General features: G+C 40.4%; 1 protein-coding gene across 6 annotated transcripts in view; it reads left to right on the top strand.

The window, feature by feature from the left end:
* DENND1A (DENN domain containing 1A) overlaps positions 1-24,769 on the top strand; it is a 377,679-nt gene that overhangs the window by 210,718 nt on the left and 142,192 nt on the right. For all 6 annotated transcript variants that reach the window (XM_073313958.2, XM_073313955.2, XM_073313954.2 and 3 more), the window contains 2 exons: positions 455-555; positions 19,279-19,324. In XM_073313958.2, coding sequence (XP_073170059.1) covers positions 455-555; positions 19,279-19,324 — 147 coding nt within the window. The remainder of the gene's footprint in view (positions 1-454; positions 556-19,278; positions 19,325-24,769) is intronic.

Raw genomic sequence — 24,769 nt, 5'->3', positions numbered from 1 at the left:
GATTTTTTTTTCTTCCTTAATATTTATACCGTTGTTTCATTACATCTCTAAGCTACTCACTAGGTGGAAATTGCCAGAATCCGGCTTTTTCTGCCATTTTTTAATTTCCTCCCTCTTCCCTTCTGCCCCCGATTTTGATTCTGCTTCTGTTGCTTTGAGGAAGATGTGAAATGCTGTCTTCAGATTGTGTGTGTTGGGCGAAATATACTCTCAGATATTAACAAAATTAAGTCAAACAACAGTCATCATGAACCAGAATTACTCCACCCGTCACTAGCATTTGTTACCAGTGCAATGTATGTTCTGTAGTCAAATCTTCAGAGACCAAACCAGTTGCTACTTCTAACAGATTATTTTATTTTATTTTATGATTTATTTGTTTATTTGGCCAGCCATTTCTTTTAAGCTTAAGTTTTATCTTATTTATGATCTTGTTTTGATTTATATCTTTCAGTTAACTGCCTGCATTCATGGGTCTGCAGCTATGCTCTACCCAATGTTCTGGCAACATGTTTACATTCCTGTTCTGCCCCCGCATCTATTGGACTACTGCTGGTAAGACTGTAGATCACTTAGATATGCAACAGTTTTATGAATCTCTGCATTTTAAGGTTTAAGTGTTTTTATGGTGTAACTGTTAATCTAAAAATTTATATGTGTATGTTAAATAAGTAGTTGATTCAGTAAGTCAAATACATTGTTTTCATAGCATAATATAATAGCACCAGTCTTATTAGTTACGCTAACATGATATATTATTACAGAATGTTACTATATACTAATTTTAGATCTGCAAGATTCACTATTACAGCATAGATTTTGTTTGACTGTTACATTTTAAATCAAGAAGACTCCAAAAATAAATGATACAGGTAGAAACAGATAACTCCTATTTTCCCATTGCTTTCCTGATTTGTCAGTTTATTTTTTCTTTGGTGCTTTCCTGTTACAACCTTCTATTGTGCAGTGTGAATTTAGAAATTGACATGTTATTTGGGAGAGGGTGTAAACATTTTCTGTCTCTCCTGCTCCATTAGCATGGAGTTATAGCTTCCTACGGAAGGGAAAGAGAGCGGGAATTCTTTGACACTGGGTGCTCCCACATGTGAACTCAGTAAGCTTTCCTGTAACTCCCAAGATGCTCTTTGCTACTCACACCAATTTCCCATCAAGCTAGAAAGTTTCAGCCTGGAATCATTTGCATTTTTCTTCATTATTTAATCTGTCAACCAAAACTTTTACTTGGGTCAAATTAAGAATACATTCATTTACAGTGACAATGCACACAGGATGCTTGCCAAGCAGCTGCCTGCTATATATCCATACAAAGAAACATTTCAAGCACTGTTCTAGATTTTTAGAAGGGCCCTTAGTACATTCTTATAGGAAAGACTCCATTAAATCTTCAATCCCCAGGCCCTTTTCTTATCATTTGACAAAACAAATATGTAGGTTTCTACACAAACGATCATTGCCCTCAGTGAAGAAGATGTGGCAGAAAATAATGTTTTTTAAATGGTCTAGCATGTGCATGTCTGAGGTGGAGTATAACTATCAAATCTGTTCTTCATTAGAAAGTCATTCTATATGCCAGTTGACCTTAGGGTACACCGACATGGCCAAAAAAACCCCCAGAATTCTCAGTGGCGAGTATCAGAGTCTGGGACTATAAACTTGGACTCATGCTATGACACTAAAAATAGCCATGTAGACATTCCAGCTTGGGCTCTGAAGCCTGGGGAAGAGAATAAGTTTCAGAGTCCAAGCTCCAGGCTGAGCTGGGGCATCTAATGGCTATTTTTTAGCACCATAGCATGAGCTCCAGTCTGTAGACCTGGGCTCTGTGATTTGCTGCTGCAGGATTATTTTTGCCATATAGACAGACCCTTAGTGGCAGCTTCAGGATTTGTGAAGGAAGCTATTTATTCTCCTATCGCAAAGAGCATGCCCCAGCAATGGTTTTGGAAATGTGCTGAACATAATTTGGTCCTGTCAACCGTCACAGTTGAATGTATGTTGTTTTTTAAGTTCTGGTTCAGCTACCCCTGTTGCAGACAACATCTACTGTCAGGAACTGGTACAATTCTTAGTGCAGACAAGGTTTACAAGAACATTTGCAACAGCCGAGGAATACAAAGACATGTATAATATGTAAGGTTTTCTTCATTGTTAACTAATGCCGGTCAAAAAGCACAGAGCCCAGATAGCTACACTTCTCATGGAAGTTGGTCTCACAGTATTTATAGTCTATTTATGACCTCTTATTTTGTTTGCAATTCCCCTTTTATTTTGTATCTCACACCAATAAACTTTGTTTTAACTTGAAAAATGAGATGGGCTATTGCGACTATTGTGTTGAGGTTACCTGGTCTTGGATGACTTGGTGGGAATCTGAACCTGATCTTGAGGAGTGTGAGGGAGGAGTACCGTTAAAAACAGGGGTCTCAAACTCAATTTACCTTAGGGCCAGTGCCAGTCCTCAAATCCTCCCGCCGGGCCAATAAGGTCACTGAAGATGGTATTCAGAAAAGAAAACGTTTATATTGTATTTTTTATTTTGAATTTCTTAGAAATAATAAAACTGTCATACAACTTCATATAATTCTTCGCCTGCCAGAGAGTTTTTAGTGTTTGCCAGACACCTGGCAGTGCTTCAGTTCTGTCAGTTTGTCGATGTTTGCCCTCAGTGACTGAACAGTTGAAACCTTCAGGATTGCAGCAAGGTGTGCATCAGATAGTTGTGTTTGGTATTTTGACTGGTTTATATTCGTTGTGGGGAGAAAAGTGACGCTGCCTCCAGGGCTGACTCTGCCTGGCAACTAATGATGCTGCCTCCAGGGCTGACTCTGCCCGGCAACTAATGATGCTGCCTCCAGGGCTGACTCTGCCCGGCAACTAATGATGCTATCTCTGTCCCTTTCCCCCAGCCAATGGGAGCTGCGGTGGGTGGCGCCTGCAGCAGACATTGCCAGCAGCATGTCTGCATGCGTCTCTCCTCCGTGGGCCTCAGTGGGGAGGTTTTCGAGTCACAGATGGCTCACGGGCCGGGACTTTGAGACCCCTGGTTAACTGTCTTAGTCAGCAAGTGCACAGAGACAGTGATACTCTTTCCAAAAGCAGGCAGAAGGATGGCTGAAGTAATTGAGGGCACAGAGAGAGCCGAATAGCATAAGGAGTTCCAGGCTTGTGTACAAGTTAAGCTCTTAGGGCAGGAACTGTCTTCCTTTATGTCAGTACAGTATCTAGCACATTGTGAGCACTATATACATTATTACAAAAGCTGTTAAAAGAACATTGTTAAGCTTGCAAAATCAACTCTCAAAAATTAGGAAATGCAAGATTTGTGCAATTTTAATTTGGCCCCCTTGTGCCTATGCATTATGATATAATCTTTGACTCCATGGTCACATACTATGCCACGTTTTAAGAAAAGCTTCTGCAATTTGGCTTCTTTTAAACTGTCAACACACCTAAAGCTTGCCTGTTAAGTTCATGCTGCTCCTAATCACTCCCCTTTCCCATTCTTACTTAGCTTTGTCCTGCTCCATGTTAATTTCACACTAGGGAGTGATGTGAAACTAACAAGAAGGGGCACAGGAACTGGGGATGTTGTGAATAAAAATGTATATGCTGAAAAGTGCCTACTTAACCCTGATTGGGACCTCCAGTAGAGATGCTGCCAATCCTTCAGTTTTAATGCTGAAAGTCAAAAGTCATATTCACTGTGTGATTGGGGAGGGTTATGAATTAAGAACTGTTCCTGTTCATGTAAATTCATATGAATAGTGTCATCCCAAACGCTACATAGCCACAGAACAGTGTGGAATATATTTTCACTCAAAAATCGGTCTCTACTCTCTCTGACCTGCCTTAAGTGTTGTGCTTGAAACAATATATATTCAGTTATAATAGCCTAGATGCTCTAAGTATGCATATCATGCATGAGAGTCATAGGAAGAAGTGCATGTTAAACACACTTGCTGAAGGAACACTCAGACTAACGGCACCACATAGTCTGCCACAAAATACCTATCTACAATTTCTGAAATAAAATACAATGAAATACATATCTAATAAGTAGTGGTTAGAACTGTGCTACTGTTTAGATTAAGCATGCATCCATCAGTGGCTTTACATGCTTTTGTGCTCAATATTTTTTTCTGTTTTAATGAGTTTTTTTGACATTTCACCAGTAAATGTGTTGCAGCCAAAAAAATCAGTGGGTGTATTTGACAACTTAAAGAACAGAAAATACAATGATGGTTAAATAAAAATACTGCTATTGAGAAAAACAGATAATCTAATCAAAATTGAGTTTTATTACTTTAAGCTAACTTCTGTGGCTTCGATCAGGATCCATAAATCTCAAGAAACTGGAGTCTATGCTAATAGCTTTATTATATTCTTTTCTGTGACTTTTCTCCACATTCTTAGCAAAAGCCTATGGAGTGCTTCTAAGTAAGGAACCAGCGGGGATAACTAGTGTTTTAAGTGAAGTGCTAGAAGCCTGAAACATGTAAATTTAAAGGAGGTTTGTTCCTCTGCAGATTATTTAAATGTTAAGTACATGCCCATGTCGGGGATACACGGAATGGAATCTAAAAACTATTATCTCCTGTAGAAATGAACCTTCAATTTACTCACTGCACAGGAAGGGCAGATTCTAGTCATTTTCACTGCCAGCAGGTGCCCTTTCTGTGCATAATAGGCTTTGCGTGTGTAATTAACACATGAAGGCTGCTAATGCCAGTTTTTTCTTCAGGTACATGCTGCTAGGAGTTTTCAGGACAACGGTGTGGGCCACAAGAGGCTTTTACACTGGGTTTGAAGATTAGATATTCATTGACTTTCTGACAAAGACATGTTAAAAGGAGCTAAGACCGGACCCGCAGTTGGGAGCATAGGTGTGCACAAAGCAAAAACATAGGCTATGTATGAAAAGAAATAAAGATACAAATAGCTGAGCCAGGCTGAATTGACTCTTTCACAGCATTTCAGCCTGTGACTATAACGAATGAACAAGCTAGGGGGCTTAAAAGTATGATTTTAAAACCTATAATTATCAGGAAGACTCTAATTGCCCATTCACAAACACAACAACTCATTATCTTAGCCTGATGTGAACTTTAATTAGAGTAGTAATCACACACTGTAGTTGTCTGAATAAATCAATTTAGCACCAATTTATGTGCCATAAATATGTTTCCCAAAATAACTTCCATCTATTTTGTAACTGTGTGAACTCAGAAAGGTGATTTTGGCCATGAACGCTAATACTGTCATGAAAACTTCTTACTGTCTACTCCAAAGCTGTATTTTTAATTTATGGGTATTTGCATTTTAGGGAAAATGAACTGGAATTGAGTTTTTTTTAAACTTGAGGCTTTAATTTTTATTTAATTTTAACTTAAGTTACTGTCTGGTTCTTTACTTTGCAGCTGTGACATAAGAATTTAAAAGAGGAGAAACTAAAGCAGATGGTTGAGAAAAAATAAAAGGAGCCAGACATCTCCAGCTTTTGTAAATATCTGAAAACATGTGTGTGGCTTCCATTCTAGTAAATGTTTCACATCCTAACTCCAAAAGTATTGCAGCCAACATGGGAATTATTTACTAGTCCTTGTCCTAACAGATAAAGAAAAACTGATCACAGAACAAAAAATTAATGTTATCTTAAGTACAAGTGATCATGACTTGATCACATTTATAATGTGTAAGCAGAGTAAAGTACAGACCAGCAATATATCCTTTGTTCTTTAATAGGGCCACCTTTACAAAGCTGAAAACGCTTATGAGCCAAATCAGATGGGAGAAAGAATTTAATCAGAAAGTTGTGAATGATAATTGACAATCATTTAAGAACACCTTACTTGATGCCCAAAAATTCACAATTGAGGAAGGAAGGCGGTGCTGGGAGTTTTTTTTTTTTTTTAAATCCACAATCTGGTTTAGAGGGGAAGTGAAAACCGTTATGTACATTTAAAAAAAATGTAACTGATGGAAGAAAGGGGAAGTTGATAGCAATGAATATAAATAAGAGGTTAGAAATTGTAGAAAATTGATAAGGGAAGTAAAGGGACAGGAGAACTCTCTGGCCAGCAAAGTTAACGACAATGGTATTGGTCCATTACTAGCTGGAAAAGGTACAGTTATCAATAATAATGCAGAAAAGGCAGAAGTATTCAATAAATATTTCTGTTCTGTGTTTAGGAAATATACACTCAAACTCACACTGAGGACAAAGCAAAGCTTTTACCAGTTTTATTAGCACCATTAGTAATGACACAAATGCTCCAACCTACATAACTTTATATTACTGCTATGTTTTTTAAGCTAGTATCTTGTACCATTCCTTACATATACTCAGACCCTTTCTTGGGGATCTGGTGGTAAAAGGCAAGCGGTCATCCATGAGGGTCCTATCCTGTCTCTGGCGTGCCAAATGAATCCAGTGGTCCAAATTCCCCCTTTCATGGGGGTCTGGCCTATTATAGGGCCTGATAGTTGCCATGAATATTCATACAAATGCCCATCTTTCTTTGTCTATATTTAACTTTGTCATAAATATAAAGGGAAGGGTAAACCCCTTTAAAATCTCTCCTGGCCAGAGGAAAAATCCTCTCACCTGTAAAGGGTTAAGGAACTAGGATAACCTCGCTGGCACCTGACCAAAATGACCAATGAGGAGACAAGATACTTTCAAAATCTGGGAGGAGGGAGAAAAACAAAGGGTCTGTGTCTGTCTGTGTGATGCTTTTGCTGGGGACAGAACAGGAATGGAGTCTTAGAACTTAGAAAGTAATCTAGCTAGATATGTGTTAGATAATGATTTCTTTAAATGGCTGAGAAATTAAGCTGTGCTGAATAGAATGGATATTTCTGTCTGTGTGTTTTCTTTGTAACTTAAGGTTTTGCCTAGAGGGATTCTCTATGTTTTGAATCTAATTACCCTGTAAGGTATTTACCTTCTAATTTTACAGAGGTGATTCTTTTTTACTTTTTACTTCTATTAAAATCCTTCTTTTCAGAAACTGAATGCTTTTTCATTGTTCTTAAGATCCAAGGGTTTGGGTCTGTGGTCACCTATGCAAATTGGTGAGGATTTTTACCAAACCTTCCCCAGGAAGTGGGGTGCAAGGGTTGGGAGGATTTTGGGGGGAAAGACATTTCCAAACAACACTTTCCTAATAAATAAACCCAGATAAACATCTGGTGGTGGCAGTGGAAGTCCAAGGGCAAAGGGTAAAATAGTTTGTACCTTGGGGAAGTTTTAACCTAAGCTGGTAAAAGTAAGCTTAGGAGGTTTTCATGCAGGTCCCCACATCTGTACCCTAGAGGTCAGAGTGGGGAAGGAACCTTTAAAAATGTTAGGGTGTCCTTATCCCATAGTATTATCCTATATGTCAATGCATTGCTAAGGCAAGTTCGTGATTAAGCATCTGCTAAAATATCCAAGCCTCGTATTAGTTCAGTGTTCTTCTGGTTACCTGGTATCATTTTGTACAAACTGGGTCGCTGTTGGGCTACTTACTTATGCCAAGGCTCATAGGCCTCAAAACTTTATGCTGATCACATAAGCTAATGCCTTACAGGATATAAGCCTGTAGGTTCTTTGGCTTATTGCTAACAGAACGCTAATGCTAGCTTTATGAGCTACATTCCTATTCTCAATATCTCCTTTTTAAGAGATTTTTCTTCGAGCCTGAGTCAGTGTAGATTGCACTGTAAACGTGCATGCACCTCATGCATGTGAGCTTGGAATCTTTTGTCTAGCAGAGTCCAGTGGGTCCACATGTACACCTTGTGCTCTCCTACATGAGCAGCCCGGAGCCTCCTGTAGTTCCCACTTACTGTCTGTGGCAGCAAGAAAGAACCTTGACTGTATCCATCCCACTTCTGATTTCAGAACTCTTCTCCAGCCAAGAAACATTTGTCTGTCTTTATTTCTTCCTGGTACAGAAAAGTCATTACCAATACAATCCATCACTATGGCCACACTGGCCTTCCCTCTCCTAGACCTCAGAGCAGGATACCTTCACATGTCTTTATGAAAAGGAGATTTCAGTTACCACTGGCATCGGTGGCAAGAATGCCTGCACGAGAACTTAAGCAAACCCATTCCCCTCCCCTCTGAAGGAATCCTCGCCAGCCCTGACACTGGCCATTGATGACATCATTGCTTTCCAGGAGTTATGGAGGATAGTTGAGATATTGGGCATGAAAATGATGGTGATCCAGGAAAACACACACAACTTATTTGGTATCCTCGGAACCCACAAGAATCACCCTCCTGATTAACAAGGACATCATAGACCCAGCAAAGGGTCTGTGGCACACTCTGGCCTCGCTTCTCCCGACTTCAAAGTGGGTGGAAAAAATCATATTGGATTCCACCAAAGGCTCTGAGCACATCTACGCTTACTGGACTCCAGGATCTCTTTCTGTCATCTAATAGAAAACCAGATCTGACAAAGGACCCATAAATACAAGGACCCCAAGAACCTGGACCTTTTCAGCTGAAAGGTCTACTTCTCAGCATCCGTCCAATTTTGCTCAATGAATTATCAGCCATTTGCAAAATGCAAGATACAGATGATACCATTGTTCTCTCACCGTTGCCATCCTGAATATCCATCTTGAAAGTGACCTCTTTTCCCTTTAGCACAATTGTCCCATGAATTCAGACAAACCGCTTAGCTCAGTGGTTCTCAAACTTTTGTATTGGTGACCCCTTTCACACATCAAGCCTCTGAGAGTGACCCTCTTATAAATTAAAAACACTTTTTTTTATATTTAACACTATTATAAATGATGGAGGTGAAGTGGGGTTTGGGGGTTGAGGCTGACAGCTCGTGTCCCCCATAGAATAACCTTGTGACCCCCAGTTTGAGAACCCCTACCTTAGCTGGAGCATTCACTTTTCTCTCTCACATCTGCACCCTTCTAATTTTCCTCTTTATAAGAGAGTCAGGACTTCATCTCTACCTTCCTTTCTACCTTTGGAAGGATTCTTCAAGACTGAAAAAAAGTTGTTTTTATATTGAGCTAAATCCCTATTTCATGTGGCAGTGTACAGAGCCAAAAATTCCAGAAATCTCTGCTTGTGGCATAAGAATCTGCCTGTTCCAACAAGATTACTGCTTGTACTGAAGGAGAAGGAGTAGCATGGACCATCATACTACTCGCTTATACCAGCAATGACTTCAGTGGGGCTCCTTGCCAGTCAGCTTCCAGCTTTAACTCTTGCTCATGGAGAGAATGGTACTGAGATCTGTTTCTTGGTTATGAGCAGTTTTGCTGTATCTTCTCCACTGAGAAAGAATATAAGTTTAATATGGTAAACATTGAGGTTCTCCCTGCTTTAAATTTTATACCTTCATGCCAGATTGCTCTTCCTTTGTAAAGCAGAATGATAGGGGAGATGTTTGAACCAATATTGTTGAGAACAGTGGCATGGCAGCAAATGACAAGTAACAGGGCCTGAGATGCTGATGTGTATAGCCAGTGTGTCTGCACTAGCATCTGTGGCTCATGTCTCTGGTCAGCATGCCTCTGAATAGCAATCAAGTGGAAGTTACCTATATTTTTATATCAATGAAAGAATCATGGGGTGATTTGTTTTTATTGTTTCTGCAAGTCACTCCCTGGTACCATGACCAGTTTCCACTGGAAAATTACCCTCTTCTTTCCCCACACTTCTTCCTCCTTTTGAGTTTTCTCTCTCCTTTAACTTAGCCTGGAGGGAGAATCTGCCTTTCCCTAAGCCCTATAAAATGGGCTGGTGTCTCTTTGTTGCCCAGAATACAAAGTCCCTGATTGTGTTGTGGGGGCTCTGCCAAAGAGAACAGGATCTCTTCTAAGGTGAATAAACCAACTTTTATAACCCTTGATAGAGTAGTCAGCAGTTGGTATTCCTGCATATCCTTACCCAGTAGCAAGTTGAGAGCCACCTTTTCAGACCACTCTGCAGCAACTGTGGAACAAGTGTGTCTGTTAGTGTGCAGTCTTCTTTTTACACACACCCCTTTAAAAATCCCCACGTGGTTGGGATGTGCTCCTTTATCTGATCAGAGAGGATAATCCCTGCTGATCAGGAGACTGAGCTCAGACCCTGAACTCTACTCTCCTGCATGAACCTGCCACTAGATGTCTTGGGCCAACCTGGTACATCCCTGTGCTTGCTAAATGCCCCATGTAATGATTCTTTTGGTTCCTTTGTTACAGTGTTTACTAGGTTCATCCACTTTAAAATTAAAAAAATAGTGTTTTTAATTTGCATCTAATACTCAAAAGTTTTGGGCCAGTTTCTGCCACCCTCCAGTGAATAGTTCAATGGGAAATCAGTGGGACTGCTTGCAGAGTAAGGTTCTACTCAGTGTGAGTAAGGGTGCAGAATAAGACTATGTTTGTACCTCAGGTAGGGCACAAATAGAATAAGTATGATCTGTGACGGTAACTATCCGTTTCCTTAAAATAAATGAGCAAAGTTGCACAAATCCCAAGGTAGCTGTAAATTATGTACCTTCTTGATGTCCGTGGTTTTTAAATTTCATTGCGTCTTGAATGGCAGTATATATTTTTTTTAAATTAGCACTTAAGCAGAAATGTCCTTCTATTTCACCTGCCTCTCTTCCAATTAATAGTTGCCCACCTCCTGGGAAAATAATTAAGGGGTCTCTAGTTAGCCTGAGGGAAGGAATTAAACAAATTGTAAAAATGCAGTTACAATTAATGGGCAATATGAAGCCATTAAGTCCACAATATCCATATTCATGCTTACTCATTGCTATTCTTATTGTTTGATATTTACCTGTATAACTCATTTGATTATAAATAACCCTGTTCTCCTTGGAAAATGATACGGCAAACAGTGAATCAATGGCCAAAAAAAGACCCAGGCAGTCATATTGCTTAAGCAAAAAGTGTGGCTGGAATTAGAGCTTTGTTAATCTGGGATTTAATAGGTATTGGCTGACACCAAACATCGTAGTGCAATTGGTATTCACAGAAGAACAGGATGTCCAGCAGTAGGTGAAAAATGGAGTGTGAGAGAAACTGTCATGTGTCTGCATCATGTGACTTTCACCCACATGCTTTGATTGTTGTGTGTTCTATATCCATAACTAATACCTGCTACTAAAGTTCACCACACACTTATGAGTAGGGTTGGTAGAATTCAGTTTTTTGTATGTAATTTGGATGGATAACATCTATATTTATAAGCATTTTTTCTATTTTAATTTTTCAGAGTTGGGTGATATTACACACGTTTCTCATCTTCTCTCCCCCTCTGAACCATCCACTTGTCTCAGTGATCCCATCACATCTCCTGATTCTCTTGTATCTGCTCTCATCCCTCCTCTTACTGTTCTCCTTAACCTCTGTCTCTCTCCTCTGGCTTTCCCCCCTCATAATTAGGGCCCTACCAAATTCACAGTCCATTTTGCTCAATTTCACGGCCAGAGGGTTTTAAAATGGGTCAGTTGCATGTTTTCAGCTGCGCAGGTGAAGAAGTCTTGTCCCTCCCAGCCTGGCTGGGGCACTCCCAGAGATCGGACTCACATCCACAAGCCGCCTCCAGCTGCAGGAACCTTCAGGGCTGCTGCCCAGCCCCAGAGCTTCCTGTAGCAGGGGGAGGCACTCCAAGGTGGGTCTGATCTCCCCCTGAGAGTGAGAGCAGCCGTGCAGGGAAGGACAAGTCCTGTCCCTCCCCAGCCCAGCCAGGACTTGCAGCTAGGAGCCCCTTGGCAGAGATCTCCTAGCAACATGGGGGAGATCAGATTTCATGGGGAAGGGCTTATTTCACGGTCCATGACACATCTTTCACAGTCGTGAAATTGGTAGGGCCCTTCTCATCATACAAACATGCTTTAGTCTCTCCTATCTTAAAAACAAACCAAAAACCCCTCATCCTTAACTGTGGTTGCCTCACCAACTACTGCCCCATATCCATTTAGTTTCTGAGCTCATTTGAACATGCTATTTACAGTCTTCGTCTGGAGTTCCTCTCCTCCAGTTCCATTTTAGACCTTCTCCAATCTGTCTTCCACACTTCCACTCCACTGAAACCACTCTCGCCAAAGCTCAGCACCAGTAGTTCATCCTCATCCTCCTTGACCTGTCAGCTGTCTTTGATGCAGTCAGTTGTGCTATTTTGTCTTCCCTTTGCTTCCATATCTCTGTCGTCTTCTGGTTCTTCTCCTGCTTTTCTAATGGCTCCTTCTGTGTGTCCTTCAGAGGCTCCTCCTCATCCCCCTTGCAACTTTCTGTGTGGATTCCACAGGGATCTGTCCTTCGTTCCATTCTCTTCTCCCTCTACAACTTATCTCTGTAAACTGATCTGAAGACACAAATTCAACTACAGTCCCTTTGGTAAGGATTCAGATCTACCTCTGTGCTCAGACCTATCTCCCTCTGTCCAAATTAAAATCTCAGCTTCTCTCTCTGACATGTCCTTGGGGAAGTCTGTCAGATTAAGCCCAGCATGGCTAAAAGAGAGCTCTTAACCGTGCCTGCCCCAATCCTTCCACCTCACCAAGCCTTCCTTGCTGCTTGCTTTTTCAATCACTATGGACAACACCATCATACTGCCTGTAACTCAGGCCCGTAACCTGGTCACCCTCTTGGACTTAAACCTCTCTCTAGGTTTTCACATACAGTCTGAATCATGCCAATTATTTCTTCATAATATCTCTAACACACAGCTTTACCATTCTATTCACATAGCTAAAATGTTTATCCAGGCTCTCATCATCTTGTGTCTCGTTTACTACTGCAGCAGCCTTCTCTCTGGCCCTGACAAATGCAACCTTGCCATATTCATATTCATTAAGAATGCTGCTGCAAAGATCATTTTCCTAGTCCAGGGGTTCTCAAACTTCATTGCAGCGCGACCCCCTTTGGACTATAAAAATTACTATGCGACCCCAGGAGAGGGGACTGAAGCCTGAGCCAGCCCAAGCCCCTGGTGTGGGGGCAGGGGGCAAAGCCAAAGTCCAAGGGCTTCAGCCCCAGGCAGGGGGCCTGTAACCTGTGTCCCGATGCCCAGGGCTGAAGCCCTTGGGCTTTGGTCCCGGGCCGCAGCAAGTCTAAGCCAGCCCTGGCGACCCCATTAAAATGGGGTCCCGACCCACAGTTTGAGAGCCGCTGTCCTAGTCTGTTGTTTTGACCATGTTGCCCCTCATTTTGAATCCCTCCACTGGCTCCGCCTTCTCTGTTGAATCAAACATAAGCTCTTTATCTTTACGTTCAATGTTCTTCACAACCTATCCCCATCCTACCGATCATCTCTCAAGATGTTGACTTCTTTCTCCAATTGACTCACTGTGGCAGCTTCCATCACCCACTTACTAAATTTTCAAACAAGTATCTTTGTGCCTCCTTCTGTGCTGCTCCACATGCTAGGGAGGAACTCCCTGTAACCCTCTGCAAAACTAACCCATTATCCTCCTTCAAACCCCCCCCCCCCCCGTTTAAAACTCTCCTTTTCCATTACACTAATGTCTGCATCCCTCTGTTGTCTCTTGTCTTATAAGTAGATTGTAAGCTCTTTGGGGAAAGGACTGTCTTTTTGCTTTGTTTCAGAGTAACAGCCGCGTTAGTCTGTATCCGCAAAAAGAAAAGGAGGACTTGTGGCACCTTAGAGACTAACCAATTTATCTGAGCATGAGCTTTCGTGAGCTACAGCTCACTTCATCGGATGCTTTGTGTTTTTTACAGTGCCTGGTCCATAGTTTGGGCTCCTAAGCAGTACAGCAATACAAATAATAAATAATAACATATTACCTTTTAAATCTGATCACTATAACCCCCACACTATAACATGTTTAAGTGCTACATTTCTTTTAAATTAGATCCCTCATATTAATAAATTGGTTAGGCAATCCATCACCTAGTTATTTAATTCCAAATTTCTTAGGCTATATCTGTTTTACAGCTTCTTAGAATCTCACTTGTTGGCACCTGATTTCAGCAGTTCTCACATTATTATTAAATATATTATTCTCCCTAGTCCATTTGTTGATTAATTGTGGAAGATTGAAAGATTGACATGATACAGTTAATTAACTTTTTACAGATTTCAGTTTTTCTATGGTCTGTGACAGGCTGTGCTGGACACATTAATAAATGTCCAGTTTTCTGGAGTAGGGCACCCTTCCTGCTTCCTTTCATTACTTTAGCCAAGGTTCCACTAGATGAGACGTTTACAGTCTTAAGACTTCCTGCCGAGGTTCGGACTTTGTATTTTTGACACTGAAGCTGTCATGTTCTCAAAGCTACTTAATTAGAAACACATTCATTTCAGTGTATACTGGAGAAGGCTGGGACAGCACAGCTAGGCACGCAGGGAAGTTGAGCATTTGTGCAGCTTGCAGCTGGTTTGCACTTGGAGTATAAAATTGTTGGGTATTTCCTTGCTCCTGGAATGCAGTCGTTAGAAAAGAAGCAGTATGTGTAAAGGAAATATCTATTTCCTGAAATTAAAACATGCAAAATGACAAACAAATACCCTCCAATTTGATATTTCCCATGTAAGCCTTGAACTTTAGTGTGTATACCTAGTAATATGGCAAAAGCTGCAACATACAGGAGAGTGGTTTCGAACACTCCTGCTAACTTGTAGACCTCCTAGTGAATTGTGAACCCCAGAATTCTTACTGAGTGAGGTTCTGAGGTGGCAATCTCTCTGGTAAGTGGGAACTCACTGTAAGATACTGCGTTGGGGCAAAATGGGAAAAAACAGGAGTGTTCTTACTGGGGTCCCCAAACTTCATTGATGTGCAATATGCTACTTCATCACTTCAATGAGACCTAGAAATTTTGTTGTAGGATACTGAAAATTCATATATAATGTCTCTTTAAAAGGTAATCAAAAATTTTGGTTGTGTACTGTCCAGGGCAGGGGCTGCCTCTGTCTGTGTTAGTATGGCACCTAGCACAATAGGGCAGCAATCCTGATGTGGCCTTTTGGCGCAAAACTAATATGAAGGATTGAGAAGATCAACATACAAATTAGTCAAACTATTTGTATAGTGTTGAGACAAAGCAGTAATACATAAGATTTTAATAGCATCTTCTATTAATGCTTCCAACACTACATTTTTATGGGCTTCTGTCTATTCTTCATAAGAAGGCACTATAGTGGTTATTTTACAATTCCTGTCACTTTTATTTAAGATTAAAGATGAACTAAACTTGCGTGAATCTACAAGAATTTAACATCCAAAATCAAATTAGTATAATTTTACCCTGTTTTTCTGATAAAATAAGATGTGTGCCTATGTTGTTGTAGCCATGTTCATGCCAGGATATTAGACAGACAAGGTGGGCGAGGTAATACATCTTTTATTGGACCAACTTCTGTTGGAGAAATGTATAAACTTTTGAGCTACACAGAGCTCTTCTTCAGGTCTGGGAAAGATGCTCAGAGTGTCACAGCTAAATAGAAGGTGGAACAGATTGTTTAGCATATCTAACACACATTTTAAGGGACGATTCAAGGTGAAGTGGCCCGTGAGCACCTCTGCAGCCAGGGGACAAAAAAGCGGCGGGTTAGTGGGTTACAGATTGTTGTAATAAGCCATAAATCCAGTCTCTTTATTAAGAGCATGATTGTTAGTGTCTAGCAAAGTTATATATTTTAGCTTTCAGGCTCGTCTTTTGAAGGTGATGTGCAGGTTTCCTTTGAGGACGAGGACTGAGAGATCAGATATGGAGTGATTGTTCTGATTGTGAAAGTGATTGTGAAATGTGTTCGCCCACAGGTGATATGGTGTTTGTCTTTTATCATTTTTCTGTGTGAGTTCATTCGAGAGCATAGTGGTCGTCTGGTTGCACCCACATGGTTGTTGTTGGGGCATTTAGAGCCCTGGATGAAGTACATTACATATTGTGGTAGGCATGTGTAGGACCCATGGATCTTGAAAGGTGTGTTGTGAGGGGTACTGATCATTGTAGCAGGGGAGATATATCTGTAGGTTTTGCATCTGTTATGGCAAGGAAGTGACATCTACATTCTGAGCAAATGCAAGAAGCAAAATCTCATCTCTCTAACCACTACATGTGACTTCAAATATGCTGTTCAGCTCTACAGAAGGATTTCAGAAAAACCGAGAAACAATTTCCTGCACCTCACATGCTCCAGAAGGGACCACCTCATACAAGAAATCATCATACACCCACACCCTGGAAAGAAAAAAATCAGGAAACCTACCTGGAGGTCATGCAAGAAACCCAAAACAACTATCCAAAAAGCCTGATGACAGCCATTCAACCAAATACAAAAAGGGGAATAAACTACAACTCTGCAATGCACAGAACTTCACCTCTAGGATAAACTGTGGCACCAGGACCCACTACATGGACATTATATAGACCCCAACATCATCAGTTTATCAAAAGTACTCCTCACTGGAGCTGAATGATTCATATTCTCCAAGGGACTGATCTTCTGCCCCGCCACAGAACCTGATACCATACTAACATGTGGAGAACTAGAAGAATTCTTTCACCAACTCTATCTCAGCGAATTATTTCACAACAACGACTTCATCACCCACAACTACTAGGTCCCACCAACAATCATCAGAAAAAAGCATGCCCTGACTGGACACCCCACAGTGGATGAAACCACACACTAGATCATTACATTGATTGCTTCATGAAAAAAATTGACTGTGAAAACTTTAACAAACATCACATCCACTACAGGCTCTCCACTGCCGAGAGGACAGCTGTACAGTTCCTGAAATCCAAGCACCAAATAGTGACCAAACAGCAAATAAAGCGGTGATGGGCGGCACCATCAGAGTTCTCAACCACGATGACTGCGTTAATGTGGCCAACTGACAACTTTCTGACTCCACCTGCTATAAAGAATTCAGAGACGACTCCACAGCCCAGTTTGCCCAGGAATTTAAGGATATCTTCAAATCTTTCCCCAAACAACTCTAAGAGAAATTCTACAACCTCATCCCTCATAAACCCATCCCAGGAATCTTCTACATGCTTCCCAAGATACACAAATAAGGGAACCCAGGCAGACCCACCATTTCTGGCCATGGCACTCTAACTGAAGAAATATCAGGACTCATAATAGAAACCATCCTCAAACCAATCGTCACAATAGAGTCAGCTTCCTCCAAGATACAATTAACTTCCTCCAAAAACTCTGCAATATTAACAGCCTTGCTCAGAATACTATCCTTGCCACCATAGATGTCACCTCCTTATACACCAACATCCCTCACAATGACAGTATCACTGCCTGCCTCAAATATTTACAAGACAATGGACAAAACTCAGATATCCACCCCAAACATTGCTAAAATCGTCAATTTCATCCTCACCGATAAAAATTGTACAGTCGGCAACAAACACTTTGTGGAAACTATGGGAAAAGCACTGGGTACTAGGATGGCTCCCCAATATACCAACCTCTTCATGGGCCACCTGAAGGAAAAATTTCTGGACATATGCACCATAAAACCAATGATATACCTGAGGTACATCAATGATGTTTTCATCCTCTGGACAAACGACCTAAACTGCCTTACAGATTTCTACCACAATTTTAACAACCATCACCCATCCATCAAACTGTCTCTAAAACACTCCCACACCAGCATCAACATCCTGGACACCAGGATCAGCTTCAAAAATGGAACTCTACAGACAACTATAGACAAGAAACCCAGGATCACCACACTTCACAGGTCCAGTAACCACCCAAACGCACCAAGAAATCTGTTATCTACTCCCAGGCCCTCAGATACCACAGAATATACTCCAAGGAGAAAGTCTGGGATATGCACCTTAACACACTTAAAACCGCCTTTACCAAACAAGGACATTCCAGCAGAGATGTAGATCACATCGTGGAATGGGCCACCCAAATACCCCGACAGAACCTGCTTTAATACAGAAAAAAAACCCACTTTCTCACTGCACCCCCACCGTCGTTGCCACTTCCACTCTCCACTGGAAACTATACAGCATATCATTAAACAGTTATAACTCATACTCAATGGGGACTACATCCCAAATGAACTCTTTCCTGAATCTCCTATTCTGGCCTTCAAACAAGCCCCCAACCTCACCAGGCTTATTATCAGAAGCAAGCTCCCCACAGACCAGGACACACCAACTCAAAGTGGCACCGGACCCTGCCATCATAACAGATGCAAAATCTGCAGACATATCTCCATTGGTACAATGATCAGCACCCCTCCACAACACACCTTCAAGATCACATGCCTATTACAGCATGTGGTGTACCTCATCCAGTGCATTAAATCTCCCAACGCTACTATGTGGGTGAAACCAGACAATTACAATCCTCTTGAATGAATTTATGCAGAAAATGGGTTTAAAAAGGCACTAAGTTTATTATACCAATGGTTGCTTAGGGCAAAATTCTGCACTTAGATATAGGTGTGTAACTCCCATCAGGCACACAGAATGTTAGCTCTTCGATGAATGAGCTAATTTACTCCATCTTTTGTACTGTGCTGAGCACATTTGTCGGCAGTCAACAAACAGGTTATTATAGGTCCGTCAGTGGTTATTAGCCAGGATGGGAAGGGATGGTGTCTCTAGCCATTGTTTGCCAGAAGCTGGGAATGGGTGACAGGAGATGGATCACTTGGTGATTTCTCTTCTGTTCATTCTCTCTGTGGCACCTGGCATTGCCTACTGTTGGAAGACCGGATACTGGGCTAGATGGACTGGTTTCTGCTGTTTTCTATAATATGGGAGTCTGTATCAGGATCTATTGAATTCAGCAATAAATAAATATTAAAATGCTCTCTTCTTGGCATGCATAGGCCAAAGGATCAAGAGCTTGTCCTATTGCATGGTATATATAAGTAATTTAACCACATAGTGTTTCATATGGGCAAACCTCTCTAAATGACATTATTTGAAGAGTAGATCCACAGATGTCCATGATGTCATTCTGGGTGTACTCATAATAAAATAATAATATGTTTGGTAGCTTCCCTCCTTTAACTGCTGTTTTTTAGTAATGACAACTTCACCTTGCAAGCTACAGTGGAAAAATTATTAAATTAGAGACAGTGGCTTTCAAATTAAGAGATAAGACTTCAAAATAAAAGTGACCTTTTTTGGCTCAAATTAAATGTTGCACCTGGATTTCTCTTTTTAAATAAAATTTAATCCTGTATCCGTGTTACCTATATTACAGCTGGCTTTTTAAGTGTATGTTAATAATCCCCAGCATTATCTGAATATAAATGAGCTGTTTGTTTCTCTTCACAGTGCCCCGATGCCCTACCTCATTGGAATACATTTAAGTTTAATGGAGGTAAGTCTCTCCCCTCGTCCCTCAGAGTAGTATGTATTGTTGTGATTTAGGCCCTACTCCTGCAAACACTTACATACATGCTTAACTTTAAGCATGTGATTGAAACTAAACATGTGCCTAAATGTTTGCATCACGGGAGCCTAATTTGGTTGCTTGCACTCTTCTGCCAAACTCGTGAATACACTTTGGGTACTGTTTTCAACCCAGTGGTCAGAGTCTAGCACATCTGCGTGTGTGTGAGAGACACAAGACAGACAGACAGACATGGCGTGAACCCTGTTGTTTCATTTGACCAATTTACTACTATTGAATGTAACTCTATCAGAGTGGATCAGGCTTGATTTTTTAACAACAATATTGACCATCTCTTCTTTGCTTTTTAAGCTTTTATAGATTTGATGATCATTAGTTTCTGATGCTCAAGATGATAGGTCCAGAAGCAGGGATCTTACCATAAGTAAATAAAACCTGGCCTTCTTGCAGGATTTAGGAACATGTAAAACAACTGGAAATAATCCCCAAGCACCATGGAATCTAATTTGCAAAGGAACCCATGGAAGCAAATCACCCAACTCCCACTGTTTTCAATAGGGGGTGCAGAACCTAGGGCTCCTTTGAAAATCCTAGCCATAAGGTAATATTTTCAAAAGTGCCTAAATGTCGTTTAGATGGTTTTAGAGAGATAAAGTGGATGGAATTAATGTCTTTTATTGAACAGAAGTTGGTGCAATAATAGATATTACCTCATCCACCTTGTCTCTCTAATATCCTGGAACCAGCATAGCTACAACTACACTGCATGCTTAGATTGTTTTGAATATTTGTCCTTAGTACTGTTTAACAGGGCCAGTCTGAAAGCCATATGCAGTGGGAGTGGGGAAATATTGCTGCTTGGAAATCAGGGGAAGCTAAACACAGGTTAGCATTTTCAAGTTAGTAGCAGTGGCTGATGCTCAACACCTTTGACAATCAGTCCACTTAGGTGTCTAACTTTAAACACCAGAGTTGAAAATTTGGACTATACTGTGTACGATATCTTACAACATACAATCACTTAGTCATACACCTCATAAAATAGTGTGTAATACAATAACATTTGGAACCTACATCAAAAACTGGTAACTTTGCCATACAGACAGCTGTCTCTTTTGGGTATATGACAGCAATAATCATCCAGGCTACTGTCCTGCTAAGAGCCTAAACCCCCAGACTATGCCATTATATATATGTTGTTCCAGTCATATTTTGCAAAAAGCAGCTTCTGGGCAATTTTTCTGTGTTGCATTAAGCAGAAAAAATCAAACAAATGCTACATTTTAAGAATGTTTAATAGAATCATAGAATATCAGGGTTGGAAGGGACCTCAGGAGGTCATCTAGTCCAACCCCCTGCTCAAAGCAGGACCAATCCCCAACTAATGTTCCAGCTGTTTGCTTGAAAGTAGCAAACTATTATCTGGGCTCTGAACTCAGTCTCCCCAATTGATAAACAACTTGAATTAAGAACATAAGAACAGCCATACTGGGTCAGACCAAAGGTCCGTCTAGCCCAGTATCCTGTCTTCCAACAGCGGCCAATGCCAGGTGCCCCAGAGGTAAGCATCAAGTGATCCATCCCCTGTCAGCCATTCCCAGCTTCTGGCAAACAGAGGCCAGGGACACCATCCTGGCTAATAGCCATTGATGGACCTATCCTCCACAAATTTATCTAGTTATTTTTTAAACCCTATAGTAGTCTTGGCCTTCACAACATCCTCTGGCAAGGAGTTCCACAGGTTGACTGTGCGTTGTGTGAAAAAATACTTCCTTTTGTTTGTTTTAAACCTGCTGCCTATTAATTTCATTTGGTTATGGTTCTTGTGGTTCTTGTGTTATGAGAAGGAGTAAATGATACTTCCTTATTTACTTTCTCCACACAGTCATGATTTTATACACCTCTATCATATCCCCCCTCAGTCATCTCTTTTCCAAGCTGAAAAGTCCCAGTCTTATTAATCTCTCCTCATACAGCAGCTGTGCCATGTCCCTAATCATTTTTATTGCTCTTTTCTGACCCTTTTCCAAGTCCAGAATATCTCTTTTGAGATGAGGTGACCACATCTACATGCAGTGTTCAAGATGTGGGCATACCATGGATTTTTATAGAGGGAATATGGTATTTTGTGTCTTCTTATCTATCCCTTCCTTAACGATTCCCAACATTCTGTTCGCTTTTTTGACTGCCGCTGCACATCGAGTGGATGTTTTCAGAGAACTATCCACAATCGCTCCAAGGTCTCTTTCTTGAGTGGTAACAGCTAATTTAGATCCCATCATTTTATATGTATAGTTGGGAGTATGTTTCCCAATGTGCATTACTTTGAATTTATCAACATTGAATTTCATCTGCCATTTTGTTGCCCAGTCATCCCGTTCTGAGAGATCCTTTTGTAGCTCTTCACAGTCTGCCTAAGACTTAACTATCTTGAGTAGTTTTTGTATCATCTGCAAATGTTGCCACCTCACTGTTTACCCCTTTTTCCAGATCGTTTATGAATATGTTAAATAGGACTGGTCCCAGTACAGACCCCTGGGGGACACCACTATTTACCTCTCTCCATTCTGAAAACTGACCATTTATTCCTACCTACCCTTTGTTTCGTATCTTTTAACCAGTTACCAATCCATGAGAGAACCTTCCCTCTTATCCCATGACTGCTTACTTTGCTTAAGAGCCTTTGGTGAGGGACTTTGTCAAAGGTTTTCTGAAAATCTAAATATACTATTATCAACTGGATCCCCCTGGTCCACATGCTTGTTGATCCCCTCAAAGAATTCTAGTAGATTGGTGAAGTATAATTTCCCTTTATAAAAACCATGTTGACTATTCCCCAACAAATTACGTTCATCTATGTGTCTGACAATTTTGTTCTTTACTATAGTTTCAACCAGTTTGCCCGGTACTTAAGTCAGGCCTGTAGTTGCCAGGGTCTCCTATGGACCCCTTTTTAAAAATTGGCATCACATTAGCTATCCTCCAGTCATTTGGTCCAGAAGCTGATTCAAATGATAGGTTACAGATGACAGTTAGTAGTCCTGCAATTTCACATTTGAGTTCCTTCAGAACTCTTGGGTGAATACCATCCAAATTGGGAATCTAAAACAGTGAGTTTTGTCACTGGCTTACTAGGGTACTGTTTTTATTTTGTTTGTGTTTTTACAGTGGTAAGATGCAGTACTGTACCTTTTTAAATGGAAAATACTGAAGCTCTAGGCTACTGGGATTATAGGATTTTATATAACTTGTAGGTATATTTGTACTGTATTCTGCTGTTTTTGGCTACCAGTTGGTTAGACATTATTAATACACTATGCAGCACTGTTAAGGGGATGATCATGTTGTTTTTAGTTTGGCCTGTGCCACTGTCTAGTATGGTGTAAAACAATACACAACAGTACATTCATGATTTTAATAGATATTAAACTTAATATGATTCAAATATGGTTTGGGAGACTTAATTCTAAACCCCACAAGTACAAATAATACATGAATTATTGTGTTAAAACCTCTTTTTAGATAAGATCCGCACTTCAACTCTTGTCCCATATGTGATCCCTCTTGGGATATGGGAACTTACATCAAACTGAGTGTGTTGAGCCCTTTCCTAAAGGAAGTTAACAAGTTTGTATCTTGCACAGTAGGATAGCAGAAATTGGCAATGAGCCAGCATGGTCTGGTGAACTGGGCATGTGGCTGGAAACCAAGAACTCAGGAGTTCAGATCCTAGCTCATGAAGCAAGTCACTTAATCTCTCTGTCTTACTTTTCCCATCTTTAAGATGGGGATAATAAATTTGTGTTGTGAAGTTAATATGTGCACAGTGATTTAAAGACAAACAGAGCTATGCAGGCGCTAAGTATCATTGTACTTACTACATCAGAGCCTTTTAACTGTCTATTCTTTCCCCACTCTCCCAATTACAAAGATGGAATCACCTCTCCAAAGCCATTTTTGTGAGTCTGAAAACTTTCCAACATGTAAATGTTGTGTTTCTGTTGTAGTTCATAGTCTCTTCCTTGTTTCTAGAGAAGATTTATTAACCCTGTTATCTTACAATTTTGTGGTAGCTCTGGTGGGAAAGGGGTTGTACTATAGGCTTCCTTGTTAATTCATGTGTCTGTGTCATTTCCAAGAATGGTCAAGGCTAAGGAGGGATAAAAAGATACAAAGAATGGATCAATGGGAGAGTGCATTGTACACTTCAGTCTTACGAAAGGCAGTCTGTTTTTTCCTCTTCTAGTAGAGATGATCGTATGTCATTAAAGAACATATGATTTTATACTTTTGGTCAACTAGAATAATATTCTCCCTCTTGTGGCACCTTAGAGACTAACCAATTTATTTGAGCATAAGCTTTCGTGAGCTACTGCTCACTTCATCGGATGCATACTGTGGAAAATACAGAAGACGTTTTTATACACACAAACCATGAAAAAATGGGTGGTTATCACTACAAAAGGTTTTCTCTCCCCCCACCCCACTCTCCTGCTGGTAATAGCTTATGTAAAGTGATCACTGCATAATAGCTTATGTAAAGTGGGCCAGCTTGATTATCATACACATTGTAAGGAGAGTGATCACTTTACATAAGCTATTACCAGCAGGAGAGTGGGGTGAGGGGAGAGAAAACCTTTTGTAGTGATAATCACCCATTTTTTCATGGTTTGTGTGTATAAAAACGTCTTCTGTATTTTCCACAGTATGCATCCGATGAAGTGAGCTGTAGCTCACGAAAGCTCATGCTCAAATAAATTGGTTAGTCTCTAAGGTGCCACAAGTACTTGTTGTTCTTTTTTGATACAGACTAACACGGCTACCACTCTGAAATCTATTTCCACAGACCTTTCCAAACAATTGTGCACTTAGAGTTAGCTGTGAGTTTCTGGTGTTCCATGGAGTCTATATAGAGGCAGCAGCTATTTTAATGAAAAATGGCAAATTTTTCTTGTGATTAAAATATCAAATGTATCCATTGACTGTTAAGTCTAATTTGGTGTGACTGAAATGTTCTCCAGTAAGATAAGATAATCTCCTGTGGTAGGTCAGAGGGCACCAGATGATTTATGAGGGAAAATCCTGGTAGAAAATATGGAACTGTGTGGTGCTCTTAATTTTTCAGTCTTTCTATCATCACCTAGTTAGTCATTCTATATAAGATTTCCATTTAGCAATCCATAAAGTGACTTCAAAGAAGACTAAAAGTTTATAAGCTGTTATATAAGCAAGGCTTAGACTATTACATGAATAATGGGGCACGCTTATGGTACTAATCGAATTCATATTAGATAAAGATAAGTATTTAGTACTGATAAATAGAAGTGAGATAAGATAATGAAACCATCTCAAATTAACTCGTTCCTTCAATCTTCCACTTTTGTTACTACCCCTATATTAAACGCTATTTCA

This window comes from Lepidochelys kempii, chromosome 16 (genome assembly GCF_965140285.1).
Source record: "Lepidochelys kempii isolate rLepKem1 chromosome 16, rLepKem1.hap1, whole genome shotgun sequence".
Classification (NCBI taxonomy): domain Eukaryota; kingdom Metazoa; phylum Chordata; order Testudines; family Cheloniidae; genus Lepidochelys; species Lepidochelys kempii.
The sequence above is the reverse complement of the archived record's forward strand: the minus strand, read 5'-3'. Positions and strand labels throughout refer to the sequence as shown.